The sequence below is a fragment of the Talpa europaea genome, assembly GCF_964194135.1.
Source record: "Talpa europaea genome assembly, chromosome: 13".
NCBI classification, from domain to species: Eukaryota; Metazoa; Chordata; class Mammalia; order Eulipotyphla; family Talpidae; genus Talpa; species Talpa europaea.
The window spans coordinates 23,490,167-23,512,570 of NC_140080.1; the positions used below are offsets into that span (position 1 = coordinate 23,490,167).

General features: G+C 37.2%; 1 protein-coding gene across 1 annotated transcript in view; it reads left to right on the forward strand.

Moving 5' to 3' along the window:
* Positions 1 to 1,618: 1,618 nt before the first annotated feature.
* Positions 1,619 to 22,404, forward strand: part of CCDC192 (coiled-coil domain containing 192) — a gene marked incomplete at both ends in the record, with an annotated part of 195,302 nt that continues 174,516 nt past the window's right edge. Inside the window, 2 exons of the mRNA XM_084252504.1 lie at positions 1,619 to 1,680; positions 8,019 to 8,070. Coding sequence (XP_084108630.1) covers positions 1,619 to 1,680; positions 8,019 to 8,070 — 114 coding nt within the window. The remainder of the gene's footprint in view (positions 1,681 to 8,018; positions 8,071 to 22,404) is intronic.

Consider the following 22,404-nt stretch of genomic DNA (forward strand, 5'->3'; position numbering starts at 1 on the left):
TAAAATTCAGTTCAACTTTTAAAATAAAACCATTTCAATGATTTTATTCATAAGTACTTTCCCTTAACATAATAATACAAGAATATTATTAATTCTTTTTCAGTCAAGAATTCTGTAGATCAATGTTTCTTCAATAAACCCTCCTAGCAGTAACAGTTGAAAAGTCACAGTTTTTCAAGGACTTTTTAAAAGTCTATTTTTGTACTAGTCATCTCTCCCAGCCTTGCTTTTCTTGATCAGTGAGATATAAGATAAGATTAATAACCATTATAAATAATTAGTGTCTACACTGTCTTTCACCAGCCATTATTGAGATGAGCTTCTTTTCAGAAATTGCTTTTACCAACTACATGATGAATATTTGCACATTCCTCTAAAATGCATTGAAGTATCATCTGCTTGGTGGGTTTTTAATAACTTGGGCTCAAGAAACAGAACAGAATATTAGAGTTGTAAGTGATGACAGAAACAGCTCAAGTAAGTTCTTTAAATAAGAAAACTACAACAGAAAGAGGGGAACTGCTTTTCTAAATTCTACAAAGGCTGCTAACTAAATGTATGCAATTAACAATAATCCAATCTTTGTCTTTCTACACTTAATGATTTTTTTCCACCCAAAACAACTGCTCAAAATTCATTATTTATAACGTTTTACCAAAGGGTCGCATGACTTAAAACTCTCTGCAGAAGTAAATGCTAATTACACTCTTTAATTGATCAGTTCCAACTACTCCCACCACTATTGCAGTTATTTGATCTAACTGCTCCATCCCTAGAAACAAGTTCCGTGCTTAGAAACGAAAAATTGCGGTCATACCAATCTAATTTATTTTGGTACAAGCTTTATTTGGGTGAGCCTAAGACATAGGGGATCAAAATCCAGGAGCGATTCTGATCTTTACTGCACAGCTCCTTTATGTACATCTTGCCAGCGTTGGACGTAGAGTACATACAGACTGACTGGGATCAGGAATGAATCCAGGAAGAAATGTAGCAACTGGCTGGGGAAAAGGTGACTGAGAACTTTACACAAGCAAGAGGTAAGGAGGAACAACAGCTATAGATGATTCGAAATGATGAGAAGGATACTAACATGTTAGCACCTCTGCAGTCCTATGCCAGAAAAGCAGTCTTAAGTTAGGATGTGGCCAGGTGGGGTCTTCTGTTTGTGAGCAGAGAAAGTAGGTCATGATAATGGGATGATACTAAACCACTGCTTAGCCTGTAAGACTAATCCACTTCTGTGTGCGCACCTCTCTCAGACAAGCAGTGTGACTGTTTCCCTAGCACTGGTTGTGGACATAAACACACCATGGATTGAACATAAAACCACAGCTTCTGGTTCACATTGAATAAGTTTTCCAGAAATGATGAACATGCTATGTTACTTCATCTGTTCTCATGCCTGGATCTGATCTGTGAGATGTTTTAATGGGTTATATGGCTTTGTAATTGAGATTATTTTTTTTCTTTGGGAAGTTAACTGCCCTTTCTACAGACATTGTAGTTGCCTAGCAACAGGAACAGCAGTGCAGTAGCAGGGATTCTAAAACTCTGAGGAATGGGGAGAGTTGAAGTCTGTCCTATGGACCAGGGAACCTAGTTGGCCTGGCTTGAGATGGGAAAGTGTTATAGCAAGAAGTCTGTGGTCCCAGAGACTGAAACCCCAAAGAGAAGCAGGTAAATTCCCAATTCCTCTTGTCCCAAAATAATTCATGGGAATGTCTGGATAAAGTAGTCTTTGCTCAGCACTTCCAAGAAAACATTTCTGGAAAGTCTGGAGAAAAATATCAGGTTTTTTAATCCTTTTCTGGGGAATGGCCTCTTTTCTTTCAATCCCACTGTCTACTCAGGTCATAGAGTAGGGCCTGACACATAGTGGATGGTCAACAGATGTTTGCTGAATAAATAAAATGTCCCTCACTCATTCTTCTCAAAATCACACTCACCCCAGTCATTTTATTGGTGTGGGAATGAGCTGAGCCCTCATTTTTCCAGAATCACTATAATGAAAGTTCATTGTCATAGCTCCTTTGTCAGGAGGTAAACAGAAAAGAAGCTACGTCATTCCAACTCACCCCAGATTTAAAAAGCCAAGCCAATTCTGGCTACAGATGTGGAAGTACAGTTTACCTCTATCACTGATCTACAGTTAATCACTAGAAATGTGTATTTTTGCACAATATTCATTTCCTTCTCAAATGTAGAACTGCCGTCCAATTAGAGTATTATTTAAACCTTGAATGAGAGTTGACCACACCTTTGTCTGTGGTCCATGGATGACGTAGGAAATTCACAAGTGTCCCAAATTTTATGTCATGTAGTTTCTAAGGGCAAGAGAGTACATGACCATTTTAAGATTTGGAAGGGAGGAACTTTTCCTTGTCAAAGAAAATGAAATTTAGCAAACATTTTCTTTTAATTCTCCTGAACACACTACCTAAACAGATAATAAGTCAGTGTGCTCACTGATGATGGAGGAAAAATGCCCTGTGATTAATGACTTTGAAATGAATAACCCAGTGTACAAGCAGCAATGAAGCCCCATGGAAAGTAGGACTTTGCTCTTACTGTTAATCATCACTGTGTTTTTGTTCTCCTGGAGTATGGAGTGGGGTGTTCTGTGCAAGTAGAGAGCAGGGCTTGAGAGAGGAGTTAGTGGCGTACCATGCTACGTCAGGTAACCTTTAGGTAGGCTCAGTGCAGCTCCTTGATCTCTGAAAAGGAACAAACTGCTTCCGTGTGTCTTTTTGCCCTTTTATTCTTCCCTCCTGTCATCTCTTCTCATGCCCTTGAGACAGACTGTTTCCATAGTTTATATAAACTAAATGGGAACTTGATGTTGTGTTATCTAAGCAAGGGAGGGGAAGGTCCTGGATGCAATTAACCTAAGGAATAAAAAGAGCATTTCCCAGGAAATCCTCCTCTAAGAAGTGGGTGCTTAAAATTGTACTTCTCAACCAATTACATTAAAATCATTTATTCACAAGAACTAACTGGTGATTAAACACTATGTCAAATCAACATAAATAACTTGGGGTAAAAAGTTTTGAGGATGGAGGAAGATAATTCACTTAATAAGAAAGTGTTTAGGTTCTTGCCAAGCACTAGGAAAAAAGCTACTGTAAGGCTAATATGTTATAGTACTACTTTTTTGCTAATAGAAATTATAAGAATTTTTCTAGTTTCCTCAGGAACCCTGAAGTAGGAAAACACTGCAATGAAAACAAACTTCATAAATACATTTGTTAATTTTAAAATTTCTTCCTAGTCTAATAGACTTTCTAAAGCCATCCCCCCTTAATTATGGTACAACATGACTTGTACTGTGTATGCAGAGTTACTATGGTTACTCTGAGGCCATGACTCATGACCTTTAAATATTATTGTCAGGCAGCCAAAGCTCCCTCAATTTTAAATCAGTTTTGTTTCAGGCATAATTAAAAGAAGATGGTTTCAAATAGTATTTTCTCTTGTGTATATGTGGCACATCTGAATATGTACATAAGGACATTATACTCATAATGCTTTGTTTTGTTTAGTTTCATTCAGTGACTGAATATTAACTTCTTGTTTGGCATGCTGTTGGTAAAATTAAAAAAAAAAAAGGCAGCCAAGGCATAGTTCTTGTCCTCTCCGAGGGTGCCACTGAGAAATGCAAAAGCATAGGTATAAGAGACAGGTGTCTAAAAATTGCTCATGCACGCAGAAGCAAAAAATACTTATCACTGGTAGGATCAAAGAGGCAACAGGAGGAGGCATCATTTGAGTTAGAGTGTAAAGAATGGGTAAAACTTTGAGAAGTAGAGAAAAGAATATGAGTATTCTGGTCAGAGAAGACACCCAAGAAAAGGATAAACGCAGGCTCTAGAACTACTGAGTAGGACAGTTTGGTGACTCAGTTTTATGAGATGTGCTGACAGAAGATACAATTAGTTAAAGGTAAGAGGGTCTAGCTTAGAAGGTCCTTCAAAACTATTTGTTGTTTGAACTGTTGTTATTCATCTCATGGTAAAGAACTACTGTCAAGTAGGAAGCACCAAAATTAAGGTTTCCTCCCACTATCTGATAGTAGAGAATTCTCACGAAATCATTCCTAAACCAAAATGGTGTAAAGAGGACATTACCATTAATTTAATGGAAAAATTTTTTGGCTTTCCCAGATTTCCATAATCATACCAAATCATAGCAAATGACACATAAAACCTAAAATAATACTGACATATGGTAAAAAAAAGGAATGATACAAGACCCAGCCTGTATAAAGCAGAAATAATGTATATACAGTGTATTTACTTACCAGAATCAGGAAGACAGTAAGCGCACATGGGAAGGCTGAGAGGCAGAGATGATGATAGTGTTAGAAGCAGGTGTCGAAAGATGGGGTGCTGGGAGGTACTGGAGCCTGGAGTGTAGGAGAGAGAGGAAAAGGGTCATCTATTATTTCACTGTCATCTGAATTCATCAGGGTAGGAGACTCACGAATGTCTATACTTCTATGCCTTGTACACCTTCATATCTGCCTCAATATTGAAGGCTAAGGTTTACTGCTATGACTGACTTAGTCGATGTGGAAAACCTGAAATATGATGGAATACTTGACTGCTTAGTTTCTAGCATTTTCCCATCATATAAATCTGTGTATGCACTCAAAATAACCTGCCAATCTGCCCTAGGTGCTCTTTCAAAATTAGAGTCATACTTTCCTGCAGTCACTGTCACCCTGTAAGTAATAGCAAAAATGATTCACAATCAGTGCCTGGAGGACTTCACTTTCGATCATTTGCTATTGTATTGGGTTTCAATTACCTGCAGTTTTATACTAAAACAACACATTTATGAGCTCCCTTAGGTTTTTCTGATACCTGAGGGCATTTTGCTAACAGATGCATGCATAAAATAAATTGAGATAAAACACAGATACTCCCAGACATAGTTCAAAGTTATGGTGGTTTTGATGTTGAGATGCTGAGGGTAACTCCTGGGAAGGAGCTTGATGGAGCAGTTCTCCCTCCTCACAGTCTGTTCTACCTCTTAATGGTTGCCACAAACCAACAGCTTTCATGAAGCGTTTTTTGCTATTCACTTTTGTTGTAAACGCAACAATGCTCTTGGGAATTCTTTCAGTTAGCAAAACAGGTGCTAATAAAGGCCTCTAGTGAAAAAAAAAAGTGGTAAATCTTGAACTTTCAAAAAGTGGAGCATACCTATACTGATCTTAGCTGATTTAGGTGTGATGAGAGAAAAGCAATTAAATCTCTGAGAACCCCACTGTGTCCTTCCACTGAGTGGGAATTTAATTAATTGTGTTCAGTAGTCACTGATTACTTTTGAACATTTTAAAATGGATTGGAATTTTTTGAAAAGTGAGAGACATGCAGAGAAATAAGGAGATAAAATAATGCATTTGCAAGGGAAACAGTGGGATGGAAAACAATAAAGTACCTGTGAATTATAAAGTAAGACTTACTGGTTGGCAACAGTTGAAAGGGTCTTTTTACGATTTGAGGTTTATCATCATCCATTTATGCATTCATTTATTTAACAAGTATTTATCAGCCATCCCAGCCCTATTCAAGGTACTAAGTAATGGCAGAGTAATAAAATAACAGAGAAAATGTTCTATCATCAAGGAATCTGTATTTCCTGTCAAAAGGAGCCACAATAAATATATAATCAGCAAGAAAATTATATAGTATGTTGGAATATGGTTAGTACTGCAGAAAAAATTAAGTGAGGTGTTAGGACAGATTTCGGAGTGGAGGATTCAGTTTTATTTATTTTTTTAAAGATTTATTTATGGGGGCCTCCCTAGTGGTGCAGGTGGTTGAGCGCCGCACCGTGAAGCTGTCCACAGCCTCTGCAACGTGGGTTCAATCCCGGCGAGCCAGGGGAGAAACCCACATGGCACGCAGACCTCTTCTGTTGTGCCCGCTGCTCCCCTCAGCAGTGTATTTCGTCAGTTTGCCTGTTCTGTTCCCCACTCTGTCTCTGGTGACTCCTCTCACCCTCCTGCACATCTGGCCTGTACCCTGGTTCTTGTATAAATAAATAAACAAATAAATAAATAAATCTTTAAAAAAAATTTATTTATGCATACAAGAATTGGGGTACAGGCCAGAAGTGTGGGGGGGGGTGAGAGGATTCACCAGGGACAGAATGGGGAACAGAACAGACAGTTTGACTGAAATACACTGCTAAAGGGAGCAGAGGGTGAGTCAGGAGAGGTCTGCTGCACCATGTGGGTAGTTCTCTGGCCAGGGATCGAACTCTTGCTGCAGTGGCTGCAGATAGCTTAATAGGTTGTGTCTCAACGTGTTGTGCCACCAGGGAGGCCCAGGATTCAGTTTTAAATGCAGTATATATGGTAAGTCTCACTGAGAAAGTGGTAGTTGAGCAAAGATATAAAGGGAATGGGAAAGAGTGGGTGGACAGGTATAGAATTAATGTTCCTGGCAGATAAACTTGATATGGGCATCTACATGAGATGGTTGAACAGTGAGGAGACCAGTGTGACTCTGAAGGGAAGGATGGGGAAGAAGAATATTATAACAGGTGTATTTAGGGAGATATAGGAGTTAGTTGTGTGAGGAGGTTAAGAAGGGAGTGGGATGGAGTCCTACTGTGGATGAAAGGGTGAGAAGAGCCATCTGTAGTACATTGTCTGTTGTGTAGGCTTTGGTTTTCATTTTGAGTGAAATAAGATGTATTGTTGGAGTATTTTGAGCAGAGTGGTGAGATTATTTTTTCTGTGATGAAAATAGAATGGAAGGGCCAAAGGTGGAAGCATATCATGTCATTTAAGAGATTCATGCAATAATTGTGACAAAAACAGATGGTAGTTTAAAGTTTGAAATCAGGGTGTTAAAAGTGAAAGTAGTGAGAAGTGATCAGGTACTGAATATATTTTGCTGGTAGAATCAAGAATTTCCTGTTGACTTGGATATGGGCTCTGAGACAAAAAGAGATGTCAGGGAAACTGAAACTATGATACCATCATTAACTGAGATGCAAGTAGAGCAGATTTGGGAGTAGAAATAAAAAGTTAGGTTTTGGAAATGTTGAAAATTGAATGAATCTGGAATTCAAAAGAAAAGTCTGGACAGGAAATATGTATTTGGGAGTGATCAGCATAGAGACATTTAAAGTTATGAAGATGAATGAAATCACAAAGGGAGTGAATATGAATAGAGAAGAGAGGAAGTCAGAGGTTGGACACCTGGAGCACACCAAGTTGAGACTTCAGAAAAATGAGAAAGAACCATCAAAGGAGTTGATAAGGAACAACAGATGGTCAGGAAGGAAACCTGGAACCTTAAGATATTCTGGGAGTTAAAGAAAGTATTTCAAGGAGTGAGTGATGCAACATTTCAAAAGCTGTCAAGTAAGGTGAGCTGTAACAAGTAATGACTGCATAGTAATGTGGAGATTACTGGTGAATTTAAAAGTACAGATTCTGTGGAGTGCTATTTGCCAGAGTCTTAATGAAGAGGCTTTAACAAAAAATATGAGGAAAGGAATTGGAGACAATGAGAATACAGTCTTGCTATGAAGCGGATCACAATAAGGCAGAAACTAAAAGGTTAAAATGTTTGAAGATGCAAAAAAGAAAGCAGCATGTATGTAAACTATTGGAAGTGGAGAGAGAGAGAGAAAGAGAATGAGAATTCTTTAAGTCTGCTGTTTCACAGGATGATATACTTTCCTCCCTGTACTTTTTTTTTAGTTGAAATAAGAGATTTAGCAGGTTTTCAGAACAGATTGTACTGTTCAGACTGTTTATTCTCAAGAGAACCTTTAAAGTCTATTTTATCTTCTTTGAGTAAAGTTTACATTCCAAAGTTTTTATTTCCTTTACAAATGTCCAGAAATTGACATTTGGAGGAAATGCTTTACAAAATTTATCTTCGATGTTACAGTGTAAAGGTCTATTTGATGCCGGGGTGAGTTTGTGTGTATGGACATGTGTACACGCCTGAAGTAAAAATCAGGAATTCTAAACTCTAACTTTATTTCAGCACCATATCTGGAAGTTCAGAGTCAGATACACAACAAAGAAAGAAAACATCGGTAAGAAATGAAGATTTTATGAATTTCTTTTAACGCATAATAACTAATGAAATGATAACTTCTTTAGTTAATATTGAGATTTTTCTAATATATACTTTCTTTTTCATATTTTACTAGTGAAGATTTTTAAAGTAAAGCATGGAATCTTCTTTTTCAAGTAGAATGGATTTGGTCAGAGCATCAACCAAAGGATGTTATTGGATAGCAGGGAAGTTAAATGTGGTGTGGTAGAACCTTTCCCCTTCTTACTTGTCATAAATCTCACTCTTCTTGTCCATCACCCTACGATATTGTAGGTAAACTTAGTTACTTCAAAGTATTTGCTTGTATATGAGAAGATCCTGAAATTTAAACATGATATAGAGTGAGTAAATTATATCTAGTTTTTCTAGGTTTGGGTTTAAATCATGATCTGTCCATTAATTCCAGTTCATTCTCTTTATGTCAGCTGATGAAATACCCCCTTTCGACCCTTGAGGTAGGCTCACTTCTATGGACTCTGCTATGCCCTTGGGACAATCAGATCCTTTCCACCTCAACCTACTGGATTCTTCCCTAGGCCTTGGACAAGTGTTGAAGTTGGGTGACTGGTAAAGGGAGACTCATTATACTAGTTCCTTTAAAAAGAAAACAAGCTGTCTATTTCCCTAAGGCACTCTTGATGCTGTTTTAGGGAAAATCTTTTAAACTCTACCCATCATGTTTCTGGAAAAATCCTTTCAACTCTAATATAGAGCCAGTGTGGTATAGAATAAAGATCATAGAGTCTAGGAATCAGGCCCAAATTTGCCTTCTTCAAGCTGTATGCTAAAAACCAAGTCATTAAACTCAGAGTGCTATTTTTCATCCATAGAATGAGGATGATGAGATGTTAATAGTCTACATCAAATGAGATGTTTGGGATGTGAAAATGTTAAAGTATCTATAGTCCCTAATGGGCTTTGGGGACTCTGCTACTCAAGTTCTCTGTTTCTTTCTGGATTCCAGCAATTCCACTACACCACTCCCATCCCACTCAGTATCACCAGCTAAGAATAAATGATCTAGGGAGGCATGTATTCAGAACCTTACTCCTGCACAATTATTTGTGTTCATAAAATATTAACATTTCTAAGTAGAGTTTGTTTAATCTGCCCAGACATATTGGACATAGCTCCCAAACTTGTAAACATTTTCAAGAGGAGGGTTTTATTGAAGACATGTAAGTCAAAGGGAAAACAAACTAAATTAGCAGAATTTATCTTTAGTTAATTTTTTCCCCTAAATTTAATGACAATTTTCGGCTATGAAAAGAAAATAATGAATTTTTACTTTATAGTGAAGCTATTTATAATTTTGTTGTCCAAAGAAAGTGTATCCCATACTGGTTCAATGTGAAAACACTTTTTGATTGCAGTGTATTTTCAGTCTCTCTGCCTCTTCTGTTTCCCACTCTGTCTCTGGTGTATCTTCTCACGCCCCCCCACTTCTGGCCTGTACCCCAGTTCTTGTATGCATAAATAAATAAATCTTAAAAAAAAAAAAACCTCTTGGGGTAGCCCTTATTTTGGAGTTTGGGGAATGAAAGACTTTAATTCACAAATCTGTGTACTGCCTTTTCCTCTAACAATGCCGCTCAATTAGCACACTTGAGGTAATCCTCTCACTGGTTGCTTAGACACTGAAAAGGACAAGCTACCAATTACCACATTTAGGATTTCTGCCTAGGGCTCCCAATTAGCTTCCTGGAGTTCAGAATTTATCTCCTTTCAATTTTCATTTAACATAGTTGGGAGCCCTGGGGTTTCCAACTGGTACTGCTTTAGTTACTGCATTTCTACATTTCTAATAGAATAGATTTAGTTGACAGAGGTTGGGATTAGTGACCTCAGGGCCATAGGCTGTCCACAACTAGTTGCTGCTTCCTTCTCACCACACCATTTCCTTTAAATCTAGAGTGATCACTCAGCAGAGCCAATTCTGCTATATATTATCCTGAGAAACCAAATTGCAAGTAGATGCTTCTTTTTTTTTTTTTTAAGATATATTTATTTATTTGTTTGTTAGTTTGTTTGTTTAAGCACTGGGCACAGTCAGAAGCACGGGAGGGTGAGAGAATACACCAGAGCCAGAGAGGGGAATGGAAAAGGTAGAGTGACGAAATACACTGCTGAGGGGAGCAGTGGGTGCTGCAGGAGAGGTCCGCGCGCCATGTGGGACCCTCCCCGGAGTCCGGGGGTCGAACCGGTGCTGCAGAGGCTGCGGGCAGCCTCGCAGCCCAGCGCTCAACTGCTGCGCCACCAGGGGAGGCCTGCAAGTAGATGCTTCTTATAAATAATCCTAGTTAGTTTTGGTAGAAAAGATGAAATCTTTTCAATTCAGTGAAGACATATTGATCATCCCAGCAGAATGAAACATGCTCTACCTTTTGTGGCAGAGCATGTTTCCCTGTTTGCCTTTACCACACTGCTCTCTGCCTTAACATTTACACTCCCCTGGTAAACTCTGAATTCTTAGACTGGAGACTGGCCTTTAATTATCTCCCAGTCCCTGAGGCAAAGTTTCAGGCACAAAAATGATGGTCAATTATCACTTGAGACAGAATGAATGGACTGAACCTCACACATAGCACTAGGTGATTGCTGGATGCTGAGCCTCTGAATGCTTTTAACATCAAATGGGATGGTTTCTAGTGGCATCACTATTATATTGATCCTTTTCTTCATTTTATCATTCCCACTTTAGAACTTAAGATTGGGGGTCTCCCTGGTGGCGCAAGCGGTGAGCGCAGTGCTGTGAAGCTGTCCGCAGCCTCTGCAGTACGGATTCTATCCCAGCTGGCCGCAGAGAAATCCACATGGTGCGGCAGATCCTCCTGTCTCGCCCGCTGCTCCTCTCAGCAGTGTATTTCAGTCAGTCTGCCTGTTCTGTTCCCCGTTCTGTCTCTGGTGACTCCTTTCACCCTCCCGCACATCTGGCCTATACCCCAGTTCTTGTATGTATGAATAAATAAATCTTTAAAAAAAAAAGAACTTAAGATACTGAGATCTTCTGAGATTGAGGGAGGAAAGTCTGGCTGTTAAATGATCAAAGAATATGAGTTCACTATATAGTAGGAACAATCTGGGGAAATCCAAATGAAAGTTAGTTTATTTAGATCCACTTCTCAGGTAGCAGATTGTCCCAACTTATCTGGACCTTATTGCTTTGTCCTGTTGGAGGATTAGAATGTTATTTGAACTGTTGCCTTTGCTGCAGTCTAATATTTTCTGACAGAGAACAGCTATGCATATAAATCACCTCATATGAAACTGCTTAGGAAATAAAAATTCTGTTGCATGAAGACTTGACCTGAGTCCTGACTCAGCATTTCTTCTCTTGCACTATTCTGGAGAATTATGCCACATAAAACTGAATGATATAAAACATACTAAAACATATAGTGTCATCAGTTATGTGAAGTGACACATCCAAAAGTAAGAAAGTGGGTATGAATTCATTAATGCTAGAACATGTATAAATTATCTTAATTCATTTGTAAACTAAAATTATTAAAAAGTCTTATAAGCCATTCACTTAAAAAATCAAAACTAGCTAGCTGAACATAAAAATGAGGTACACAGCAAAGGATAGGACAGGAGGGAGCACAAAACAAGGGATAAACAAAAAAGGAATATGGTGATGGTTCACAGGTGATACGGTGGTGGGAGAACTATTGGGACTACAATGATGTAAGAAAAAAATTTAATTGAAAAAACAAACTGTAGGGCCTCTCTGGTGTTGCAGGTGGTTGAGCACAGCACTGTGAAACTGTCCACAGCCTCTACAGTGCGGGTTTGATCCTGGCTGGCCGGGGAGATGCCCACATGGCGCAGCAGACCTCTCCTGTCTCGCCCACTGCTCCCCTCAGCAGTGTATTTCAGTCTGCCTGTTCTGTTCCCCACTCTGTCTCTGGTGAATCCTCTCACCCTCCTGTGCATCTGGCCTATATACCCCGGATCTTGTATATATAAATAAATAAATCTTAAAAAAAATTGTAATTTAGTAATGATGACTTAAAAATCATTATTTTAAGTACTAAAGATATAAAATGTCTTTAGTTTTATGTCTTTGGTTTGTAAGGTCAAAATTATAGCATACTACATAGGAAGATGGCTTTCCAAAATGATAAAGTAGGTAAAAGAATTTACATTAGATAAACTGGGGAAGGCAAACAATGCCTGAAATTATGTCAAATCATAAATTTTGCTTTTCTTTTAGTACTGCTAGAGCATATTAGTTTTGTAGGAAATATATAATTGGTCACATTTGTGATATATTTTAACATTTTTAAATGACTTTCAGAAGATACTTCTCTTTGATAACAAATCACAATGAATCATTACTGTTAATATATCACTTGGAGATATTTATCTTATTTGTTCTTAAAATGAGATCAATATAGAATGGTACTGTGAGTCCATACTTAACATTCTCAATAGGTAGTTTCTTTGAAACTTAGACATCAAGTGAAACTACAATAATGAGACTAGGTGATGGAATAATATTACTTTGTTTAACTTAGGTGGGGATTGTTTTCTTCCCATCAACATTATAAAAAAACCATGGTGAGCAAAAAGACCATTCCTTGTGAATAATTCTTTTATTAATCTTTTTGTGTGTGCCTGCAGTGGAGTATTAAGCCCTTTTTAAGCGCGCGGGTGAAGACCCACAGTCAGGAAACCCATTTTATATCGGGGCTGCCCTGTAACAATATGAGGACATGCTGTATTTCTATACACATTTGTTATTCTAGGAAATAGGTTATACCTATTTTTGTCACTTATAAGTGAGAAGTGATATCTCAGAACTTTATGTTTTGGGTTTCTCTCTATTCCTTTCCTTCTTTCTCCCCATCCTCTCTCCCTCCCTTCTTCCATCTCTCCCTTTATCTTTAATGAGGTATAAATTGACAAATCTTAAATTGAGTTTTGACATATGTCTATACATGTGAAAATGTCACCATAGTCAAAATAATGAATAATTGTCAGATAACATAGTCAGATAACTGTCACCTGCAGAAACTTCTCATGTTCTGCCCAACCCCATTTCCAAGGAAGTTCTGATTTGCTTCATGTCACTAGATATTATATTGCATTTCTTTGCACTTTATATAAACAATTATACAGTCTGTACCCCTTTTCCTGTCTTCTTTGACTCAACAAAACTATTTTGAGGGCCTCCCTGGTGGTGTAGGCAGTTGAGCGCCACACTGTGAAGCTGTTTGCAGCCTCTGCAACGTGGGTTCAATCCCGGCTGGCCAGCGAGGGTCCCCACATGACGTGGCAGACCTCTCCTGTAGCGCCCGCTGCTCCCCTCAGCAGTGTATTTCTTCAGTCTGCCTGTTCTGTTCCCCACTCTGTCTCTGGTGAATCCTCTCACCCTCCCGCGCATCTGGCCTGTACCCCGGTTCTTGTATAAATAAATAAATCTTTTTTAAAAAAAAACTATTTTGAGATTTATTCATGTTTTAGTGTGGATCAGTAATTAATTTCAATTGCCAAATAGTTTTCCATTGTATTGATTGTACAATTTGTTTAACCCCTTACCTCTTTTTTTATTTATATATATTTTACATCATTGTTCATTTTTGTACCATTATCTCTTGACAGACATTTCCGTTTTTTCCAATTTTTGATCCTCACAAATAAAGCTGATATCAACATTCATGTACTAATCTTTGTATGAACATGTACTTTCTTTTCTCTTGGGTAAAGACCTAAGAGTGAAATGGTTGAGTCATATGGTGCGTGTACTTTTAAGTACATCCTCACCAGTAGTGTATGAAAGTTTTAGTTCATTTACATTCTCACCAACCCTGGTAAGGTCAGTCTTTTAAATTTTAGACATTTTGATAGATGTAGTAGTGTCTCATGGTGGTTTAATTTGAATGTCCTTAATTATTTTAAAGATGTTGAGCATCTTTTCATGTGTTTATTTGCCATCCTGACATCTTATTTGGTGAAGTTTATATATTGAAACATTTCATTGATTTTTAAGTTGTGTTGTTTCTTCTTCTTCTTCTTTTTTAAAGATTTATTTATTTATTCACACAAGAACCAGGTACAGGCCAGATGCATGGGAGGGTGAGAGGACTCACCAGAGACAGAGCAGGGAACAGAACAGGTAGACTGACGAAATACACTGCTGAGGGGAGCAGCAGGCATGACAAGAGAGGTCTGCCGCGCCATGTGGGACCCTTGCCGGCCAGCCGGGATCCAACCCGCGCTGCAAAAGCTGTGGACAGCTTCACAGCATGGCGCTCAACCACCTGCACCACCAAGGGAGGCCCTGTTCCTTATTATCAAGTGCTGAGATTTTTCAGATAGATGTTTTACAAGTACTTTCTTCAGTCTCTCATTTTCTTAACTGTCTTTAGAACAAAAGTTACTAAATTTGATTAAGTTTAAGTTATTGATTGATTTGATCATGTTTTTGATATTTGATTAAGAAACATTTGCTCAAGGTCACATATTTTCTCTGCAGTTTTCTCAGAAGTTTTGTTGTTTTAGGATTTACATTTAGATCTAAGATCTATTTTGAGTTAATTTTGCCTTATGATGGCTCACAGTTAAGTCTCTCTCTCCAAGAATTTCCCTTATTTGAAAGCAGTCCACCACCCCTATATCATCCCCCTTTGTAACCTGCTGCAGGTCTATAAGACCTGGCCTCCTTCCTTTAATTAAGAACTATTCTGAAGGACCACCCACCTCCAGAGTGCCCCAGGGAATTACTGTTACTTTCCTACTTCTGTCTTTCCTTTAGAGTTGTTTCTCTCAAGAGCCAGCTCTAAAGAACCCTCTGCAGTCAAGCCCCCAACATGGCATTTTCCCACAAAAGAACACAAATAGCACAGAAATTGAATCTTTACTTCTAGGGATATCTGCCGAAGAGGAATAATGTTATCTCTCCAGATGTTGGAATGTGAGATAATAGAGCATTTACCCACTGTTCCACCTCTCATATAGCTATTTTCATGTTGAGATCTTACAATAAATGAGGGATAGATTCATATCCTGCTTTTCTGCCCTCATCCTCACCCCAGCCCTATACAATCATCTCAGACATCACCTAATTCAACCTGTGAAACCCCAATTCTGTACAAAACCAATTTCAACTAAGGTTTCAGGTCAAGCATACATAGAAAGATGGTAGTGATGGTATCACTGTAATAAGAAAGAAATATTTCCATCCCTTTTGCTAGTCTCAAGAAAGATTTAAACTTCAATTGATTCCAATTTAATTTGATTATCACAAACATTTTTGGAAGATTATCAATTGCAATTGTCTAGAGACTCATTTTATTTTTTAAGATTTATTTTTATTTACATATGCATAGAAGAACTGGGTTTAGGCTAGATATGGGGCGTGGTGGGGGGGGCTTGGAGGGGTAAGAGGATTTACCAGAGGCAGAATGGGTAGCAGAACAGGCAGAGCCATTGAAATACACTGCCGAGGGGAGCAGCAGGAGAGACAGGAAAGATCTGCTGTACCATGTGTGTTAGCTCTCTGGTCTAGGATTAAACTCATGTCTCAGTGGCTGGTGTTAGCTTGATAGTGCTGAGGCTTTAACCCCAGCACCACCAGGGAGCCTCTAGTGACTCATTTTAATATTTTATGTAGCTGAATAATTGATTTCTCCTTGATAATACCCATCCAAGGCAGATAGAGTCCAGAGGGACTCTATTCATCATATTTACTAAGGGACCTTTTGGATGGAAGCTTCACTTGGAAATGAATTTCCTTAACGGGGCAGGCAGCCATGGAAGATGGAGCAAACTGCACTACAAGTGCCTTACGCAGAAGTTGCATACCCCATTTCTGTTCCTGTTTCAGGGAAGTCATATTGTCAAAAACATCTCAATGGCTGGGGAAGCAAAACCATATCATATGCCTGGGAGAATTTTCAGAAATATTTTGGTGGACTGAAAAATACAGTAATATAAAAGCACATTAAAAAAAATCAAACCTAAGAAAGTAAATGCTATAGATAAAAAATCATTGGCTCCAAGAGTTTCTCATTCTAATAATAAGATCTGTTTAACTTGAGAACAGAGGCCATGTAAAAGGTCATAGCAATTTAAAACGAGGTTTGCCAAAGAATAGGAAATGTCCTTTAGCAAAATGATCCTTTGAAGCAATTGGGCAAAATGACCTACTTTGTTTTAAATTATTATTATAGAGTAAATGTATAAGAAACAAAAAGTCCTGTTTTTACATGTAAATGTGTTTCTTAATTTTTAAAAATGCCAACAGGCAAAGATATTTAGAAAACATGTGGCTCTGAAACAGCATGTTTACACATAGACTGTTTTTCAGAATTTCCCCAAGAGGCATCAATGGCGCATCTATAAACCAAAGCAACTGAGTGTCTGCAAATTTGTTTCATCAGATATCCATAATATTTTTTTCTCTGTTTGACTCCTCTAAATGGCAAAAAGTTCCAAATACCAGGCATTATTTGGAGAAAGTATGCTAATTTGTGCTGTGTAGTGCTGATATTTTTATTTTCTGTGAGGATGAAAATGTCAAGAAGTTTGTGTGTATCAAAGGAAGGAAATTGTTAGATATATAGAAGGCAGAAGTTAAATGTGCATATATAACTGATATAATTATATATTTACATATATATGATACACTTAGTTACATTTTGCTCATTTTCTAAAACCTGAATATTTAGACCAGAGGAAGACAGGACTAGAGGAAAGTGTGTTTTGGAGACCAACTATTCAGTCTGATTTGAAAGCACACTTCAATTGCTATGTTCTAAAAAAAAAAATTACTTTCTAAAACTATTCAAACTTTCCTTGAGAAAATAATCTCCCAAAGCGCTAAGACAATTATCCAATCTAGCCTTTTCCAAAGGGGTAAGCATCCCCTTCAAAGGCTCCCTTTGGATGCTAGGAAAGAAGTTGGGGGAGAATGCAGGTGAACTGGAAGAAACACAAGGATGCTCTTAGGATAAAGCTTGACTTCTGGCTGCCTCCACGCTCATCAGGCAGATAGGATAACATCAGGCTTAAATTGTTTTGATATTTCTGTTAAACTGAAATTTTCTGCCAGGACTTATGTCAACACCTGAACTATTTGTGTTAGATCAGGTATCAGAGTCAATAGGTTATTTCAAAATAAATCTAATAATCTGAATTAATGGATGTGTTATAAGCAAGGTTCAGAGAAATCCAGAGTTTCTTCAAACTTTGGTTAGAATTTGCTATTTTCAAAAAGTTGTCTATCTCCTTGAAAAGATATGAATTAATGTACAAAGTTTACAAGATTATTTTCTCTCTCTAAAAATCCTGTCCTGTTAGAAAACACAGTTTAATATTTCTGTCCATTTAAATGTATTTATATATTCAAAAAAAAGAGAAAATACTTGTAACAGCTATTACAACCTAAATATCCTTATTAAAGTCTCACATAAATCAATGAGGAAAAAGACTAACCCTTAAATAAAAAGTGAACAAAGGACATAAGTTATGATTTACAGAGAAAAAAAGATAAATATTCAATAAGATGTCCAAACTCACAAATATCAAATAAAATGTCCAAACTCAATATATATCAATTTTTTTAAAAATTTAGATATCATATTTACCTATAAATTGGATAGATATAAAAAGTATGAAAAATATTACTATGACAAAGGTGTACAGAAAGTATGAATGATGGCCTTTGGTGGGAGTATTAATATGGGGGATCTAATCTCAAACACGTATGAAGTACCTACACCTTAAAAACAAGTAATCAGTTTTTCATTTATATTTAAAAATAATATAACAGTTCAAATATATGTGTAAATATACTTCTTATAGAGTTGTCCATTAGTAGAGAAAACTGCATATGTAGAATAAAATTTATTGTGACCATTAAAATTAGGATAATTTTTAAAATTAAGAAGTATGTTGAATAATAGAAAAGGAACATCATTGTTATCACTATTATTCAATACAGTGTTGGAAGTTCTAGCAAGAGAAACTAGAAAAGATATAAAAGATATCCAAATTGGAAAGGAAGAAATGAAACTTATCACTATTTGCCGGTGACATGATAATATGCATAGAAAATCACAAACACTCTATTAAAAAGCTACTAGAAATAATAAATGAATAAGTAAAGTGGCAGGCTACAAAATTAATATTTTAAAATGTTACATTTTCACAGATGGAGCTGGAAGGGATTATGCTAAGTGAAATAAACCAGAAGGAGAAAGATAAATACTGGATGGTGTTACTTATATATGGAATAGTAAAAAATCAAACAAAGAGTCAGACAAACTTTAAAATCAACATTTGAAAGTGCACAGATCTGCAGGTTTCAGAGGGTGGGGAGAGGGGAAAGAAACAGGGGCGGGGCCAAAGGGAGGTGGAGGGAAAGCACAATGGACTATGATGGAGGACTATGGGTGCTTCTTCAGTGGGAGTTCTATGATGACTACACCTGAGGGTGAAATCCAATGGTGTCAAAACACAAGCAAGGATGTAAAACAATTGTAATTCAGTAACAATTTTTTAAATGTTGCATTTTTATATGCAAATAATGAACTGGAAATCAATCAATGGGAATGCAAACAATCCCATTTACAGTCTCTTCAAAAACAATTATCTAAGAATAAATCTAACCCAAGAAGTTAATGGGGAATATACTGAAAACTGCAAAACATTGCTGAAAGAAACAGAAGAGGACACAAGCAGATGGAAAGATATTCTGTGCTTATGGATAGCAAGAATTAACTTCATTAAAATGGCTGTACTACCTAAAGCAATATACAGATTCTAGGCAATCCTTATCAAAATTCCAATGGCATTCTTACCGAAATTTAACAAAAATATCATGAAATTCATCCGGAACTTCAAATGACCTCAAGAACAATACTAAGCAAGAACAATCTTGAGAAAAAAGAACAAAAATGGAGATATCATGTTCCTCAACTTCAAACTATACTATAGAGCTATTATAATCAAAACAGCAGCATGTTATTAGAATAAAAACAAATGTGCAGATCAATGTAAGAGAATTGAGAGCCCAGAATAAACCCATGTTTAGATATAACTAATTTATGACAAGGGAGCCAACAGCACACAATAAAGAAAGTCTATTCAGTAAATGGTATAGAGGAAACTTGTTTCTGGTGATAGAATTCTGGAAGAGTCTTACTTTCATTTTTATACCTTTTTTATTAACTGGGTTTTTGAAACATAATTGATAGGATATTTATGTCAACAGAGATGATGCTCAATATGTGTATTTTTCCCTTTCTCCTCCTTACTAATGTTCACTTATCTGTGTCTCTCCCCTTCCTCAACCTTTATCAGACTATGAGCTCCTGGAGAGTAGGAATTTGATTGATTCATCTTTATCCTCCAGGGTTTAGCTCTGGATTTTAGATATAAAAAGCACTCAATATACATGTGAATGGTTTTCATGTGTTTGTTATCAAATAGATGGACACATGTTTTTCAGTTAGATTCAGCTCTGGAATCATACATTTATTATGAAGGAAAATTAAATTGTAAGTTATTTTAAAATTAATTGTGGCTCAGAAACATTCTTTGGAAAGAAGTAAACCTATTTTGCTTGCCTCAAATGCTTAAGAAAAAAATGCTATAAATTCTAGAACAACTACTTTTCCTAGGAGCTATTACTACTTGGAATCTTTCTTAAATTGGACATATTTATGCCTGTGTGGTGCCCATACTATGAATACTATTAATTGTTCTGAATATAGCATCATTTGGCCTTTTTTATCCTCTTACAATCTTTTGTGGTAATCTATTATAGTTACTTAAAATCCAGAGAAAAGTTTCCCATCATAATTTTCTTTGTGACTACTTAATATGTAATGCTGTGATCAAATGGCCTGGCCTCAAAATTGATTTATAATTAAAAACACAATCTGGTATCCACAAGGTAACTTTTAAATTACTCAATTCTTAACCTTTAGTGTGGTAGGAAAATAGCCATCATCATTTACCATCTAGATAAAGTGAATCCAACTACATCTTGAAAAAGTCATTCCTCAAATAATTTGCAGAAAAAATAAAGGCATAGTTAAAACTCAATCATTAGAAATTTTAGTTATTAGAAATGTTTGTAAGTATTTAAATTTTAAATACTCATTAGAAATTTTAGTAACTTTTTAAGCACATCAAATCTCTCTGTATCAAGTAGCGATTCTGGCAAATAAGCATTATAGTAGATGGAAGAATACTGTTGCATCGTCTCAAGCAAAACAAGAGAAACCAAGTTCTTGTCACAAATTATTGGGTGATATAGTCTGCCATATATGAGAATACCCTAACTCCCTTTTTTGTCCATATAGATACATTTTTCACTCATTGATTCATAAGTTTGAGGACACTGCTCTATCTTTCTAGAAAGTCATGCTCTATTTCAGTTACATGGCTCATTTCACCATGAACAGTGTCAAGGGCAGCACTGTCCAATGAAATATACAGCAAGCCATATGTGATTTTTTAAAATTTCCTAGTAAGTCACATTATAAATTTCAAATAGGGCCTCCCTGGTGGCCTACAGGTTAAATTTCAGCACTCCACAGCCTGAATTGATCCCTGGCCAGGGAGCTAACCCACATATGGTGCAGCAAGCTTCTCTATCTCTCCCACTGCTCCCCTTAGCAGTGTATTTCAATAGATCCATCTGTTCTGCTCCCCACTCTATCTCTGGTGAAGTCTTTCACCCCCTGCACCTCTGGCCTACACCCTAGTTCTTCTACACACAAAAAATTCAAATAAATGGTAAAAGTAAATTTTAATAATATATTTTATTTAACCTAACATATCCCAAAATAGTCATTTCAACATGTAGTCAATACTTTTAAAAGTTTTGAGATAACTTACATTTTCTCTTATTGTGCTAAATCTTCAAAATCTTGTGTGTATTTTACATTGAAAAAACATCTCTCAATTCAAACACATCTCTCAATTCAAACTACCACATTTAAGTATACAAAAACTACAAGACTGCTGCATTGGAGGTTGGTCAATAGTACCACTCTTCATACTCATTGTCTGATTTAGTTATTAATTGTGAAATGTTCTCTGTCACTTTTTTCTCTTTGGGCAGTAAGGATGAAAAAGGAAAAATTCAGTTTTATCACCTCAGTTTAAGCAAAGTTCAAGCTAGACTATACATATGGCTTCTCCTCTTTCATATCTTGGAAGATTATGTATTATTTTTAGCAGCACAATAGAAACTGAAGAATCACTGCTAATTTTACCATTGGATTATCCTTTTATGTAATTCAACAATTTTTTTTTCAATCTTTTTAACAATTCATGCTTAGAAATAAGTGATGAGGGCCTTCCCTGTTGCCGCGGCGGTTCAGCACTGGGCTGTGAAACTGCCCGCAGCCTCGGCAGTGCAGATTCAATCCCCGGCCGCCAGAGAGGGTCCCACATGGCGCGCAGTCCTCTCTGCCGCGCCCGCTGCTCCCCTCAGCAGTGTACTTCGTCAGTCTGCCTGTTCTGTTCCCTGATCTGGCTCTGGTGAATCCTCTCACCCTCCCACGAATCTGGCCTGTACCCCGGTTCTTGTATAAATAAATAATCTTTAAAAAAAAAAGATCATCAAGAGCCAACAGTATGTCAAGACTAGCAAAAGACTCCAATGGATCTGTATGATAACTGCAAAATAGAATGAGTTAGTTCCATTTTTTTTAAAGATTTATTTATTTTTTATTTATTTATACAAGCACTGGGTAGTCAGAAGTGCGAGAGGGTGAGAGAATTCACCAGAGCCAGAGCGGGGAGCAGAGCAGGCAGAAGGACCGAAGTACACTGCTGAGGGGAGCAGCAGGCGGCAGGAGAGGTCTGCGCGCCATGCGGGACCCTCCTCCGGTGGCCGGGGAGCAGCTGGGGATCGAACTGGCGCTGCAGAGGCCGCGGGCAGCTTCGCAACCCAGCACTCAACCACTGCGCCACCGGGGAGGCCCTTTTAAAAAATAAATACATGTTCTTTGTTCATTATGTAATTCTTCATACAACCTCTAAGAATAAGTCATGAAATAGAGATTTTTACAAAAACAACAACTCAAAAAAGAAACTCTAAACTATATTTGGGTCTACTGACCTCAGGATATATTGAGAATTAACTTGCATTAATTAAGCAGTGATGTGGGGAAGGGGGATGGCTTTCTGAATTTTTCTTTCATTTCCTGTAAGTTTCTATCTCACATAACAGCCTTTCCCGAGTTTCTTCCTCAAAAATTCCTTGGCAAACTTTATCTTCTTATCTGCAATCCACACTCCTCTTGTTCTTCCTTATTCTCCCCCTTTGCATCTCTGACTCCCAAAA